General features: G+C 44.3%; 1 protein-coding gene across 1 annotated transcript in view; it reads right to left on the bottom strand.

Moving 5' to 3' along the window:
* LOC115576509 (NACHT, LRR and PYD domains-containing protein 12-like) overlaps positions 1-16,147 on the bottom strand; it is a gene marked incomplete at its 3' end in the record, with an annotated part of 70,151 nt that overhangs the window by 19,796 nt on the left and 34,208 nt on the right. Inside the window, exons 5-6 of the mRNA XM_030409047.1 lie at positions 3,281-3,454; positions 2,850-3,023 (exon numbers count right to left, since the gene is read on the bottom strand). Of these exons, the coding sequence (XP_030264907.1) occupies positions 2,850-3,023; positions 3,281-3,454 (348 nt within the window). The remainder of the gene's footprint in view (positions 1-2,849; positions 3,024-3,280; positions 3,455-16,147) is intronic.

The following is a 16,147-nucleotide window of genomic DNA, read 5'->3' as shown; positions in this document are numbered from 1 at the left end:
AAATCATGCTTATACTGATTGTTCAGCATGATTTCCAAATTAGACACTGAAATCCGATTCACCACAACAGAGGAAAGCTTCATTTCATTATTACTGCAGTCTCCATTTAAAGGCCCATTGATAACCCAGCCCAACACTGTTCTTATAGCGTATGGACTGTATCCACAACTGTTCACCACTTCCCATGGTTGCAGTAACCTGGGAGCATTGGTTCCTATCAGCAGGTCCACATTGGCCTTTATGGAATAGATGTGAACCTTGGACAAATAAGGCCACCTTTCCAAATCAGCAGCAGTGACAATGTTGTCTGGAGTGACTGGCATCTCCCTCTGTGTGAGAACTTCAGGCAAAGGGTAAAAACTTTTTCCTGCAAGATCTGCAACCTCAATTCCAGACACAGCAAAAGTGGGAACAACCTTTTCCTGTCCCATCGTTTTCAAAAGAATTGCATATGTCTGAATGATTTCATTTCCTTTTGTAAATTTGACCTGCACTGGGACAATGGAGAGAATGCACCGATCATTACCGGCCCCTGTACGTCCACATACTTGGGAAGAAGTTGATGGATTTTCTTCAGGTGGCTCCCATGTTTTGTGTCACCCAAGCAGTTGTTTGATCATGCAGCAAACCTTGTGATGTTTCTTTTCTTTTGTCATTTGATTTTGCTGGCGGTGCAGAACACTGTAACTTTCCTGCCCCTGCAGACTGTGATAATGATAACTACCAAAACAGCCCAAACTCAGCTGGAGCAGCAGTTTCCTCATGACAGGAGCCAAGACGTCACCACTGAGCCCATCTTAAATTAATCAATGCACTGCTGCTGTTATGGTAATGTGACAGGAAGGTTCCACCGAGTCATCGAACATTATTGACTGTTTTATATATTCTGTTCACTTTAAACTGACGCAACAGACAGTTGTTACAGTCTATAAATCGTTTCACACTGAGGCACAAATAAACTGTCAGTGATGATCTAGAATGTAATTACTCCAGTGTTGATACAGATCCATATCAGAACCATGTTAAATTCAAAGTCAAGCACTCTGGCTAAAACACTGATTACAGTTTCTATTACATTAAGTGATTAAATTAATTTATGTGTCACAGAAATCTTTTGAATTTGAGGTTCAGTATTTTCTGATCAGACATCTGACACAGAGGGTCTATTGTTATTATTAATATCATAACACAGCAGTGACGTGGTGCAAATTAGATTTAATGTTAATATTTTGATGACCCTCTGCTGATCTTTATATGTTTTTATTATTTTCCTCTCTTCAATTGTAACTCTTGGCTTCAAGCTATGCTGCCTTTTCTCCTGAACTGAACTGAACAACGGGAGGTGGAGTAAACGAAGCAGACCTCCAGACCCTGAACCATCTACAATCGAGATACAGAGTCTCACGCTAGTCCCTTTCCCACAGAGAAGACGCATGAACGCCACAGCAGCGGTTCGCCAATTCTCCGCTGTTGGTTGTTCACAGAGAGTAAAGCAGCTCCGCCTTAAAAACTCACACATAAGCTGGCGCTGCGTCTTCTAAAAAGGCATGACGGTACACGTCATGATGATGATGTCTGTGTGTTTTCAAGGTGTTTCCCCGATGTCCTTCTGTCAATCTAAACCCGTGGATAGTTTATAATCATCTGGATGCTGTTATAATGTGTAGTGATTGAGATCCTGACCCACCAAACATCCTTGAAAGTGACAAAGTTACATTTTTCGCTCTTAATTACATGATAAGATAATTACCATCAGTAAACTCGATGCTGTCTGATTCTGTCACTCGCGGAGACAGAGGCTGTTTTCTGGAGGAAAGTTCACTTAAGTCTCGGTCTGGAGGGCTGACCGACTTTTTTTAAAGATTTTTGTCGGTGACAGACGCTGTTTTTCAGGCAGAAATGTGATTTAGAGTCCGGGAGGACGACAATACGACAGACAGGAGGACAGATGCTTCTCCATGTATAACTGCAGTATTTTTTTCCTCATATAAGCTGCCAGAGATGGTTACCGTACGTAACTTTTGTTTGGTCTTGTAACGTTGCTTTATGGGACATTTCTCTTTATTTAGTTGAGTGAAGGACCTGAGTTAGTTGAGTGAAGGACCGACACGCGCCGATCAGCACCGAAGTTAAATTTCACCCCTCACAGCCTCCGAAAAATTCACACAGAGGCGGAGAATTGGCACAGCACTGTGAATGGGGCTAATGACTGTCCGTGGCTGTAGCAGGACTCTACATACCTGAGAGTGTCCAGTCTCCAGCCTGGATCCTGCAGTCGAGCAGAAAGCTGCTTCACTCCCAAGTCTCCTGGATGATTGTAGCTCAGGTCCAGCTCTCTCAGATGGGAGGGGTTGGAGTCCAGAGCTGAGGCCAGAGAAGTACAGCCTTCCTCTGTGATCAGACAGCCTGATAGCCTGCAGACACACAAAACAACACACAACACAGATCAGCTGAGGGTCCTGATAATTCAGTGCACATCTGTGTTTAAGGGTTTAACGTTTAAAAAATTATTGTCAGAAGCGGAATGAAACCTCCCCCCCAATTCCACCTTTGTAACTTTCACACCTACACTGGTGGAATATCAACTCAAGACTCCTGCCTTGAAGAGGCAGTGTGAATGGGGCTTCTGTCTCTCTCTCTCAACCCAACCAGTTAAGACAGATGGTGGTCCACCACTTAGTCTGGTTCTGCTCGAGGTTTCTGTCTGTTAAAAGGCAGTGTGATGAGTGCGTGCTTATGGGGGAAATGTTGGGTCTCTTAAATCAATTGAATTATATTAGGTTTATGAACAAGACCTGCTCCAACAGTTAAGTTAAATAAAATAATGAAACAAAATAAAGAATCCTGACCTGAGAGTTTCAAGGACACAGTGTGATCTCCTCAGTTCAGCAGAAAGTAGCTTCACTCCTGAATCCTGCAGGTTGTTGTTACTCAGGTCCAGCTCTCTCAGACTAGAGGACTGGGAGCTGAGAACTGAGGACATAGCTTCACAGCTTCTCTCTGAGAGGTTACAGCCACTCAGCCTGGAGCGTGAACAGTAAAAAAAGACATTTGCATTATTTATAATAACATTGTAGCACATGTGAACTTGCTTTATGTTTTACTCTAATACGTCGGAGACATAAAAAAATCAACAAGACTAAGTCTGATTTAAACAGACATGAAAGAATAATAAGTAGCCTGGTTTCAAAACATACGAGTTCTGACATGAGAGAGAGAATTTAATTCAAACATTAAAGAAATACAAAAATCACTTGAGAAAAACTATGAACTATCTCACCTTAGAGTTTCAAGTTTACATTGTGGACTCTTCAGTCCAACAGACAGATGCTTCACTCCTGAATCCTGCAGGTTGTTGTTACTCAGGTCCAGCTCTCTCAGACTAGAGGACTGGGAGCTGAGAACTGAGGACAGAGCTTCACAGCTTTTCTCTGAGAGGTCACAGCCACTCAGTCTGGATAAAGAATAATGAGCAGAACAAGAAAAATATTTCTATTTGGGTCAATAACAGCACATTTACTGCATTCTGAAGAAACTTATCGACACTTACAGAGCTTTGTTGGAGGCTTTGACCACTGGCAGCAGCCTCAGAAGAGCCTCATCTGAAGCAGAGTATTTCTTTAGGTCAAACATGTCAAGATCTTTTTCTGATGACAGCAAGATGATGACCAGAGCTGACCACTGAGCAGGAGACAGTTTATCTGTGGAGAGACATCCTGATCTCAGGTACTGTTGGATCTCCTCCACTAGAGAACGATCGTTCAGTTCATTCAGACAGTGGAACAGATTGATGCTTCTCTCAGGAGACAGAGTCTCTTTGAACTTCTTCTTGATGTACTTGACTGTTTCCTGATTGTTGTTTGAGCTTCTACCTGTCTGTGTCTGCAGACCTCGTAGGAGAGACTGATTGGTCTGCAGCGAAAGACCGAGGAGGAAGCGGAGGAACAAGTCCAGGTGTCCATTTGAACTCTGTAAGGCGTCGTCCACAGCACGCTGGTAGAGATGTGTGTCTGCAGATTGATGGTCTGCTGTTTTTTCTTCTACCAACAGATTGACTCCAGAGTTGATGAATGTCAGATGGACATGGAGAGCAGCCAGAAACTCCTGAACACTCAGATGGATGAAGCAGAACACCTTGTCCTGGTACAGTACTTCCTCCTCTTTAAAGATCTGTGTGAACACTCCTGAGTACACTGAGGCTGCTCTGATATCGATGCCACACTCTGTCAGGTCTGATTCATAGAAGATCAGGTTTCCTTCCTGCAGCTGCTCAAAAGCCAGTTTTCCCAGAGACTCGATCATCTCCCTGCTCCCTGGAGTCCAGTGTGGGTCTGTCTCAGCTCCTCCATCATACTTGACCTTCTTCACTTTGGCCTGAACCACCAGGAAGTGGATGTACATCTCAGTCAGGGTCTTGGGCAGCTCTCCTCCCTCTCTGGTCTTCAACACATCCTCCAGAACTGTAGCAGTGATCCAGCAGAAGACTGGGATGTGGCACATGATGTGGAGGCTTCGTGATGTCTTCATGTGGGAGATGATTCTGCTGGCCTGCTCCTCATCTCTGAATCTCTTCCTGAAGTACTCCTCCTTCTGTGGGTCAGTCAACCCTCTGACCTCTGTCACCATGTCAACAAACCAAGGAGGGATCTGATTGGCTGCTGCAGGTCGTGTGGTTATCCAGAGGCGAGCAGAGGGAAGCAGTTTCCCCCTGATGAGGTTTGTCAGCAGCACATCCACTGAGGTGGACTCTCTAACATCAGTCAGGATCTCAGTGTTGTGGAAGTCCAGAGGAGGTCGACACTCCTCCAGACCGTCAAAGATTAACACAACCTGGAAATTTTCAAACCTGCAGATTTCTTTGGTTTCAGTGAAGAAGTGATGAACAAGTTCCACCAAGCTGAACTTTCTCTCTTTCAGCACATTCAGCTCTCTGAAAGTGAATGGGAATGTGAACTGTATGTCCTGGTTGGCTTTGTCTTCACCCCAGTCCAGAGTGAACTTCTGTGTTAAGACTGTTTTCCCGATGCCAGCCACTCCCGTCGTCATCACTGTTCTGATTGGTTCGTCTCTTCCAGGTGAGGCTTTAAAGATGTCTTCTTGTCCAACTGTTGTTTCTGGTCTGTCTGGTTTCCTGGATGCTGTTTCAATCTGTCTGACCTCATGTTCATCATTGACCTCTGCAGTCCCTCCCTCTGTGATGTAGAGCTCTGTGTAGATCTGATTCAGAAGGGTTGGGGTTCCTGCTTTAGCGATCCCCTCAAACACACACTGGAACTTCTTCTGCAGGTTAGATTTGAGTTTATGTTGACAAATTCCGGAATAACTTCCTAAACGAACAAAACAACAAAGTTCAGTAAGTTACTTATGAAGAAAATATGACAATTTCCTTCCCCTAAAGTAGCACATATAAACATGTTTTCCATGTTTTCCTCCATCTGTTGAGACATTACAAATTGTCTCATTGATCCATCGTGTTAAATCTTTAGAGAAATCCTCTTACTGCTTTGCAGACAGTCAGCCAGCTCATCCTGCTTCATTCTCCTCAGGAAGTGAAGTGTGATCTTCAGAAATGCCTCTCTGCTGCTCCTCCTCTGCTCTTCATCCTCACCGTCCAACACCTCCTCGTCCTCACTCTGACTCTCTAAGTATTCAGAGCAATCTGAACTCAGAAACTTTTGGACCTTCTTCAGCTCGTTCTTCACAAAAGTGACAATGTTCTCCTCCAGCAGCTGAAACAGAATATTATGTGAATGACAACGTTTAACATCATGGAGCCAAACATCAGATCCATGTTGGACAGATTCACCACTGGTCTGTAAAGTGCAGCATGGAGATTATTGTGAACAGACTGGATGTAAAAGTAGTTGTTGTTCATGCACAGACCATAAATATGGAGTCCTGGTGTGTCTGATGCTGCTGGACAGACGGACCTCTGGGAACCTCTGAGCTCTCCTGGTCGACTCTGTGGAGGAATCATGAAGAATCAGTGACACTGCGTCTGCAAAACTTTGAATCTGATAACAAAAAACTAAATTACTGGTTTGTTTTTCGTACAAACTTGATTTTGATATTTAATTTGTCTGATTTGTGACCTGAAATTAAATAAATTCATCATTTGTAAATATAAGCTATATTCATGCAGACATGACTTGCACTAAGAAAATATACTTAAAGTCTGAGTTTCAAAATGCTCCATGTAACTTTAGACCTGTTTGTATAACTTTAATATTTATGCATATTTAATAAATATTCTAAAACAATAAAATGTTCTGTCTTCATTTCATATCTTTGTCTCAAGTGTTTGAACTATATCTAAGAGATCAGAAAATACGTTATTTGGTTTCATATTTTTCATATCTAATCGACCAATGTTTCAGTAATCACAGTTTTTTACTCCTTCAAATGGGTTTCAGTACCGGCCCCATGAAGTCCGGATTGGTCGAGCCTTTGTAACGTCAGATATAACACACAGCCCTTCCTCTCCTCAGCAGCAGGGTCAGATTTCAGTAGGAGGTGAGTCACTGCTGTTTGTCCACAGGGGGAACTCTGTCCTGTCAGAGTTGTTTAGGGACGGACATGAAGAAATGTGAACCTGTCCTTTAATACTAATCCTGCTCTGACCTCCATCATCACTCTGAGAACATGAAGACCATCAGGACAACTGGTCAGACTGGATTTAATGAGGACAAACATCAACAGAGAGCAACATGACAACAACTTGGAAAATCCCATTGATCGGGACAAGCAGGATCTGGTGTTAAAAGCATGAATCAGGTATATTCAAATGTAACAGCTCACCTCTTTACAGTAGGAGCTGGTTGTCCTTTAAAATCAGTGAGACAACCTTTTGACCAGTCACTCTTGAAGGACACACAGCTGGGCTCAGGACCAGGTCCAGGTTCAGGTCCAGGTCCAGGTCCAGGTCCAGTAGAGGCTGGTCTCCTGTTGGACAGAGAAGAAGACCACCAGAGATGTTAATTCACTTCCCTAGTCTTCAGACACAGAAGCTTCTGTTCATAAAATAGTGGAAAACATCAGGAATAAACCTTCAGAGAATATTGGACCAAACTAATTCAATAAAGTGAAATGAAGAGTTGAAGACTGGTTCTATTGGGCAGCTTTCTAAATTTAAGTGAAGAAGAACGAAGCAGAAAATAAGCATCAGGTTTTAAAAAACATCTTTCTCCACAGTTAAAACATCAATCAGTCACATATTAATGTTATTAACAGCTCACCTCTTTACAGCAGGAGCTGGTTGTCCTTTAAAATCAGTGAAATGACTCTTTGACCGGTCACTCTTGAAGGACACACAGCTGGGCTCAGGTCCAGGTCCAGGTCCAGGTCCAGGTCCAGGTCCAGGTCCAGTAGAGGCTGGTCTCCTGTTGGACAGAGAAGAAGACCACCAGAGAGAAGAGTTGAAGACTGGTTCTATTGGGCAGCTTTCTAAAGTGAGAATATAAATTTAAGTGAAGAAGAACGAAGCTGAAAATAAACATCAGGTTTCAGGAATCAGTCACATATTAATGTTATTAACAGCTCACCTCTTTACAGCAGGGGGTGGTTGTCCATCAAACAAATTAATGAGACTCTTGACTGAAACATAGCTGGGCTCAGGTCCAGGTTCAGGTCCAGGTCCAGGTCCAGGTCCAGTGGTTTTAGAGGGAGGGCCTCCCTCCTCTCTGTCCTCACACTGATTCATGCTGCTCATCTCATACACACTTTCATCTGGAGAGGAAACACAAATCATTCATCTGCACATCAACTGAAATCAGCCTTTGGGTCAGAAACACTCTTGAAGGCCAAACTGTCTGAAAGTCGACTTCCTCTTCTAACATTTAAACTCTGCAGGAAGGAAAGTGATGTCATCAGTGTGAGTTTTATTTCAAAATAAAATACTTTTGTCACACAGTAACACCAGTGACTCCAGAGAACGATCTCTCATAATGTTTTATAATATTTACTTTTAATTTTATTGATGTCATTTCTACATAAACATTATCACATTTTAAAGGGTATAAAAACAGTCACTTTCTTTCTGTACATGACTGTGGAGACTTTCTGTGGAGCTTGGAGTGTTAAATATCTGATTAAAAACAAATACTGACAAGTTGATTTAACCAAGAGGCCGAAATTGTTCTAATAACCTGTTGTGTTATTATAAAATATGAAAGTCTCAGGTGTGTTCAGGTGGGTTTTGTCTGTAGAGGCTATGACGTCTCTCACTGACGTCACGTCTCCTGTCAGAACATCAGCTGCTGGACTTGGATCAGTCCACTAGATGATGTCATGACGCTGTGGTGGAGTCAACACACACGTTTCTCTGATATCTTTTAATCTAAAAGAGTCAATCTGGTCATCTGTTGTTTATTTAAAACATTTATCTGCAAAGTAAAAATTAGAATCTCTTCCTCTGAGAAGTAATCAGGAGCAGAAATACTCGAGTAACGTAACGGGCACTTTAAGTACTAACACTGAGAGCCGACGTGTTCCTGCTGACTGTTGCTCAGTGATGAAGTTATATTTGTATTAATTAAATAAAGCTTCAGACTCCTGGATGTCCTCTTACTGCCTCCTCATCAGTCCTGGACTGTAAATACAACCACAGATTATTCACCGACACCAACAGCTGCTCTGCAGCCGCGTTTAGTGCGTCACACAGCAGGAGAGCGGCGGCTCGTCTCGGCCTCCTCCACAGGCTGATTCAGGCAGGAGAAGCTGCCTTCAGTCATCAGTAAGTGGAGCTACACAGTGACAACCACTCTGTGTTCAAACACTGACCAACTAACTCCACTTCTACTCTCATTTCACCGGCTACACTCCCACAGCGATCTAATAACGACGCTGCATTCTGACTATTCAAGTTGTGTTGGGCCCCAGAAATGATGCAACACATCTTCCCCTCATGTGAATGCAGGTGTAATTGTTTAAAACTTTGATGGAGGTTTTGCTTCGTCGTCTAATCTCATCAGGAACATCTGGTCACCAGAAGAGGATGAAGCACCATGACAGTGAGCAGTAAACATTAGTTCATGTTCCAGCCTGCAACTTCTCTCTCACCAGTCAGTCCTGCTAAGCTGAACACTGAAGCTCCTGATCCGTCTGTTCCGTCACAGTCTGCAACCAGATGCTCCAGATGTTCAACAGTCTGTTTTTGCGAGCACCATCTTCTTCGCTGTGGTGACCTGGGGTTTGGGCATCAATGCAAAGGATGCAAATAGACTGAATAAACTCATTAAGAAGGCAGAGTCTGTTGTTGGCCTTGAGCTTGTCACCCTGGAGGAGGTGGTGGAGGACAGGATGCTAAAGAGCAGCTTCAGCAACAGACTCATTCAACCTGCTGGCTAAATTGAAGCTTTTAAAGTACATGCTGGTTCACTGCTGCTCATAAACGTGCTGAAACAATGAGGATGGTTAATTACTGATCTATTTAGTAAAAGACGATGTGCAGTTTGTTAAGAAGATTGCACCTTAAAAAACATGTTCGATAAATCTGACATGTTAAAATAAATGTAACAAATCTGATAAATATGTTGAAAAAACTCAAATGTTCAAAAGAACTCAGAAATATGTTAAAAGTCTGATTAAAGTAAAAAAAAATCAAAATCTTACAAGTAAGTTAAAAATCTGAGAAAATGTTCAAAAAAACTCATAAATGAAGAAAAAAGATGTAAATAAATCTAACATGTTAAAAAAAGTCACATATGTTCTTACAAATTACAAATATGACAAAGTTGTAAAGAAAAATTAATAAGAAAAACAACTAATGAATATGTTAAAAGTCTGATTAAATGTTAAACAATGTTCAAAATCTTAGAAAAATCCTAAAAATTAAAAACAAATCTGATTAATGTGTAAAAAATTGATGAACATGTTAAAAATCTGAGATGATATTAAAAAAATCATAAATGTTAAAAGATGTTAATAAATCTAACATGTTAAAAACATTTTGAAAAAAGTGACATATGTTTAAAAAAAAATTAATAAATCTTACAAATATGTTAAAGTTGTGAAGAAAAATGTTTAAAAAACAATATGTTAAAAGTGTGATTAAATGTTAAAAGCTGATGAACATTAATTTTAAATTTTTGTTTTAAACGCAGCACAAAGTTGATGTGAAACATGACGAGGAGCTAAAAAGGAGAAAATGCAGTAAACATGAGAGTGATGCTGAGCAGTTGCCATGGTTACAGATACATGTGAAGTTCTGCTGTCTTTGTTTCAGCAGTCAGAACTTCACGTGTCATCACATGTAGGTCATCCAGTAAAATAAGGATCAATACGTTCATCAACACTTTATAGACTGTCTACCACATTTTGGAGTCAAATATTCTACTTTTTACTCAACTACATCTTGGTGATATCTTTAGTCACATGACAGATTAAATGATGCATCAGAGCAGACAGGCAGAGGAAGAAGAGAAGAGGAGGCTACGTTCAACAACACCGCCTCAAACCAGCAGCTGGCAGCACACAGAGACTAAGAAATTAATAAACCTTCATCTGAACAAACAGGTTGGGTTGGTTTGTTGGCACCAGTTCAGTTTTAACTGGCTGTTTTCACAGTGACGATCGAATCGAAGCACACAAGGACAAAGTGATTAAGTAAACACGGTGAACTTTGTTATATTAACTTCTCTTCTAAAAACAAAATGTCAATGTTAAATCTAAATCTAAATGTTAAATCTAAATGTCACAGGTGAAACTAAATATTTAGCTAATATGCAAATGTCCACTCCCTGTCGCCTATTTAGAGACAAAACAAACCTACAGTGACTGTGACAATAAAACAGCAGCTCAGTTTTTATTAGGGATGTCCCGATCAGGTTTTTTTTACCCCGATCCCGATCCGAGTCCTTTAATATTTAGTATCTGCCGATACCGAGTCCCGATCCGATACTTGGCCTTAACTAATATTTTCCTAGATAATACAGCTGTATTAAGAAAAAAAGTACCTGCATCCAAGCTGTTCCTTAATAGGTTTTTATTATTTTGTTGAAACAAAGTATATACTTTAATATAGCTCTTAATTATTCTGCATATGCTATTACAACATTGGCCTCCACCTTCCTTGTGTTAGCAGGTGAGTGTGTGATGCTGCACTGTGACAGCAGACCCTCGTGTACAGCCAGCTGAAGTGTGTGTGAGACGCAGCTCACGCTTGGTACCTCCATATAATCCTTTGCTTATTTCATGTACTTTACGTTGTCACATAAAATGACGTGGACACGTTGCTTGTCTATTAACGCGTTCAGCATCTCCTGGATTGCCTGCTTTACATGCTCTGCTGTATGAGACCCACGAAACTAGTGCGCATATACCGGCACGTTGTAACTCGAAAGTGGAATAAATGTAATGCAGAGATGGTAGGGCATACCGGGGATTCAAAAACTCCAGGTGACGAAGAAAACCCTGATCCCCTATTACGGAGATGAGCTGGTTTTCCAGAGCGATTAATTTGATGACCCTCTCTGTAACATTTGTGGACATGTCGCTGAGGATATTTCTCATAACTGAAAGTATCCGCGACTGTTTGCTGCTTTGGTCTCCTTGCCTGTACTCTCGAGTGAACACGTTGTATTCTTTGAGTTTTTGTTTTGTATATGCTGTATCAAATGAGTAGTAAAATGCAGCTCCGCGAAACGGCCGTATGGCAGATGTTACATGTCGCCGTTGGACTGCTTTCGCTTTCTAATTGACGTTATTTCCACACGGCAGACACTTTATTCACAGGTTTTCACAGAGTAACACCACGCGCGCGTCTGTGTTCCGCCACAAATTGTGCTCTGACGTTAAAAAAAAAAAAAAACATCGGGCTTGGGTCCGCGTTCAAAACTGCCGATTCCGATCAGCGGAAAAATGCCCAGATCGGCTCCGATCCCGATCCTACAGATCGGATCGGGACATCCCTAGTTTTTATACAGGTGAATATGTGACATGACCTCATGAAGCCACAAGTATTTTGATGTTGCTGTTTAAAATCCATCACACCAGAGTCTAAATTATGCTGTCACATATTTATATGTGACCGGACCGTGGCAAGGCCCGCGATTTCACCATCTACTTAAAAATCTTATCAGCACTGTAAATACTTCAATCACCCAATTAAGCCACAGATTCTTTTACTGATACAGATCGACAAAAATGATGGACCGAGGCAAGGGTGTTTCCCACCAAGATTTACAATTTTATTTACAGAGCTGCCCACATCAATATTAAGAGACAATTTATTAGAGCTAGCGGTTAAAAGAAATGACTAGGAGTGTACTGAGGATGGGCGGCCGAGGCCGCAGACAGCAGGGGGACAATTTACACTGGGACAGAGTACTCACCCCACTCCAGTGTCCTACACACATGCACACAGCAAAACCAAACAAGAAAAAGGGATCAACTATAAATCGTGAGGGACGTGCAAATCAAGCACACAAAATCAGAAGGAGTGTGAAGTACAGGTGAGAGACTGTCACCAATCCCTCCACCATCGGCCGGCCTCATTTGCCGCTGCCCCTACAGCACTCACACAGACGGAGAAACACATTAAATCTTCATACAATAAAAACACAAATAGACATTGCAGCTCTGTTAGTTTCTTTTCCTCCTTGGTAGGAAATAAATTAATTGGGACAAAAGCAGAAATAAACCCTACCCAGAAGAATTAACTTTATACAAAAAAAAGAACAAATAAGAAAAACCTACATAGAAACTACACAACCAAGTCACACAAAACAAACTAAATTCAACAAAACCTAAGCAAAACAAAACAGCAGTGGCAATCCCCATACACTACTCACAGCGTCCGCAAAGTTTTTCATACAAGCTGGCACCACGCTGAACCAGGACAGCAGACTCACACACGCCGTCACCGTCAGAGACGAAGGGAGAAGCCCGCACCACGCTGGACCAGGACAGCAGGCTGGACCAGGACAGCAGGCTGGACCAGGACAGCAGGCTGGACCAGGACAGCAGGCCCACACACGCCGACACCGTCAGAGATGAGGGGAGAAGCCGGCACCACGCTGGACCAGGACAGCAGACACACACGCCGACACCGTCAGAGATGAGGGGAGAAGCCGACACCAAAACACGTCGACACCGTCAGAGATGAGGGGAGAAGCCGGCACCACGCTGGACCAGGACAGCAGACACACACGCCGACACCGTCAGAGATGAGGGGAGAAGCCGGCACCAAACTGGACAGGGACCGCAGACTCACACACGTCGACACCGTCAGAGATGAGGGGAGAAGCCGGCACCAAACTGGACAGGGACCGCAGACTCACACACGTCGACACCGTCAGAGATGAGGGGAGAAGCCGGCACCACGCTGGACAAGGACCGCAGACGCACGCTGACACAGTCACGGACCAAGGAGGAAAAGAGAGGGAGAGCATCGACATGCCACAGCTTATGTATGATGCCCAGCTGGTCAATTAAGACCCGGAAGTAAAGTATGGCTATGGGCGAGGGACATTTTACCCAACGGCTGCCATCTACCTGCTACATTCTACCCCAGGTTTTTTTTATTGGCGACCCGACAATTAAGACCAAGGTCTAAAAATGGCTATAGCAGAACTAGCACCGACTACCTGGGAACTTGCAACCCCATTAGCCCTACCCCCCATTGACACTGGCAGATTGTGAGGATTTGAGTGTGTACCAGCCGTTTCACGAGCTGTACGCCTTACCACCGGAGGGCCAGAGACTGGGCAGGAACTGGTACTGGGAGAAGCCACAGGTTGGGCTGCTCCTGGTAACTGTTGGCCAACATCAGGTGGAGTCTGCCTTCTGGCTTGCTGAGGATTACTTAACTCAGGGAGATGTCTGACCACCATCCACCGGGGGCACTCCTCTGTGTCCGAGTTAGTCGCTGGAGTATTTGGCCTAACTACAAGGGCAGGAGGGGATCCAGGGCCAAGCACGGGTTTGAGCTGGGAACGGTGAACATGACGTGCCTCTGTTGGTCTGCATTTTGGGGCAACAGCATATACTACACCTCCTGGCTCAGGAGCTTTCACCACCTGGAAGACTTCAGGGGCCCAGGCATCCTGGATTTTATTCCGCCCTCGGGAATGATTGCGGAGGTAGACATGTTGTCCAACCGGTAACACCTTGTCTTCGGCCTGTCTGTCTGCTCTCTCCTTTCGTTGAGCAGCAGCTTGCCTCATCCGTTCCCGGGCATTTCCCACTGCCACCTGCAGGCGCCGCTGATGCTCCCGAACCCAGTCACACACGTCCCCTGCGGTGGGCTCTTCCACACGACCTAAGAGAAAATCTATTGGCAGCTGGGGCTCCCGACCAAACATCAACAAAAAGGGAGACTGGCCTGTAGTTTGGTGAGGTGTGGTATTGTAGCTAAACAGTACCTGTGGGAGACATGTTGGCCATCTATGTTTCTGCTCAACTGACAGTGTGCGAAGGAGGTCATGAAGTGTTCTGTTGAACCGCTCACATTGGCCATTTCCTTGAGGGTGATATGGGGTGGTCCTGGACTTCGTGATACTATACAGATGACACAACTGGTGAATTATTTTGCTCTCAAAACTGCGGCCTTGATCAGAGTGCAGCCGAGTCGGGACACCATATTTATAGAACCACTCTTTGGTCAGGATCTCTGCCACCGTTGAGGCCCGCTGATCTCTAGTGGGAAAAACCTGCGTAAACTTGGAGAAAACATCAGTCAGCACCAACACTTGCTCCCTCCCGTCTTGAGCAGGCTCCAAGTATGAAAAGTCAATAGCCAAAATCTCATTTGGTCTAGAGGCCAGCAAATGGCCCATGGGAGCCCGAACCCGTGGTTGTGTATTTTTAGCAACACTGCATCTCTCACATTTCTGGCACCAGACTTTAATCATGTCCCCCATACCTGGCCAGTAACACCTCTGTCGGATCAGCTCTGTAGTGCGCTCGACACCCTGGTGGCCGTGGTGAGTGTGCAGTTGCTGGAATACTTCTTCCCTCAGGCTCTCTGGAAGCAAAAGCTGGTAGATACACTCCCCACCATCAGGTCGTTGGAAAACTCTGTACAGGAGTCCATTACTTGAAGTGAGTCGGTCCCACTGCCGTAGCAACCCCAGTGCTGCAGGATGGAGTCTCTGCCTTTCTGCTCTGCCTGGCATTCGCTGTTGGTGGAAGAAAGGGAGGACGGCACTTATAGTTGGATCAGCTCCTTGCAGTGCTTTCAGGTCATCAGTTGAACGTTCTGGGACAGCAGAGATGGCATGTTGGACAGGTACATCAATTTCCACAACACATTTGTGGACCATCTCTGGCACCGGAGTCCCAGGGCGCGCTAGACTGGCTACTGTGTCATCCCCCGGTGGATGCTGCCTCGACAAAGCGTCTGCATTCTGGTTGCTCCGCCCAGAACGGTATCGCACAGTGTAGTCAAAGACTGCCAGTTCTGCCACCCAGCGTTGTTCAGTAGCGCCCAATTTAGCTGTGGTCAGATGGCTGAGGGGATTGTTGTCTGTCCAGACCACACACTTATGCCCCAGCAAATACTCACGAAACTTTTGAGTCATTGCCCACTTCATGCCTAAGAACTCAAGCTTCATAGAGCTGTAATTCTTCTCAGCAGGGTGGAGGCTCCGGCTGGCGTAAGCAATGGGTCGGACCTGGCCATCCTGCTCCTGGGAAAGGACTGCCCCCAGACCTTCATGGCTGGCATCCACCTCTAAAATAAAAGGCAGTTTGAAGTTAGCATAGGCAAGCACGGGTGATGACACCAACCTTTCTTTGAGCTCTCTGAAACTGTCTTCACATCGGGAGGTCCAGGCATCCATCAGAGCAATCCCCTTTCCTCGACGGTTCTTCTTCCCAACCAGTTCAGCGACCACCTTGTGGAGAGGAGCAGCCAGCTTGGCGAAACCCTGGACAAAACGTCTGTAGTAACTGGCAAACCCAAGAAAAGACCTAAGGTCTGCAACAGTTTCTGGGGTGGCCCAGTCAGCCACCGCAGCAATCTTCCTGGGGTCTGTGGAGACACCTGAGGCAGCAACTACATGCCCCAAATACTGCACCTGCTGCCGGAGGAAGTTGCATTTCTCGAGCTTGACCTTTAATCCTTCCTTCTGGAACCGCCCAAGAACCAAATCCAGGCGACTGAGGTGTTCATCTACTGAGGAGGAAAAGACAATGACATCATCCAGAT

Source organism: Sparus aurata, chromosome 24 (assembly GCF_900880675.1).
Source record: "Sparus aurata chromosome 24, fSpaAur1.1, whole genome shotgun sequence".
Classification (NCBI taxonomy): Eukaryota; Metazoa; Chordata; class Actinopteri; order Spariformes; family Sparidae; genus Sparus; species Sparus aurata.
Note: the sequence above shows the minus strand (reverse complement) of the source record. Positions and strands in the feature narration are given on the sequence as shown.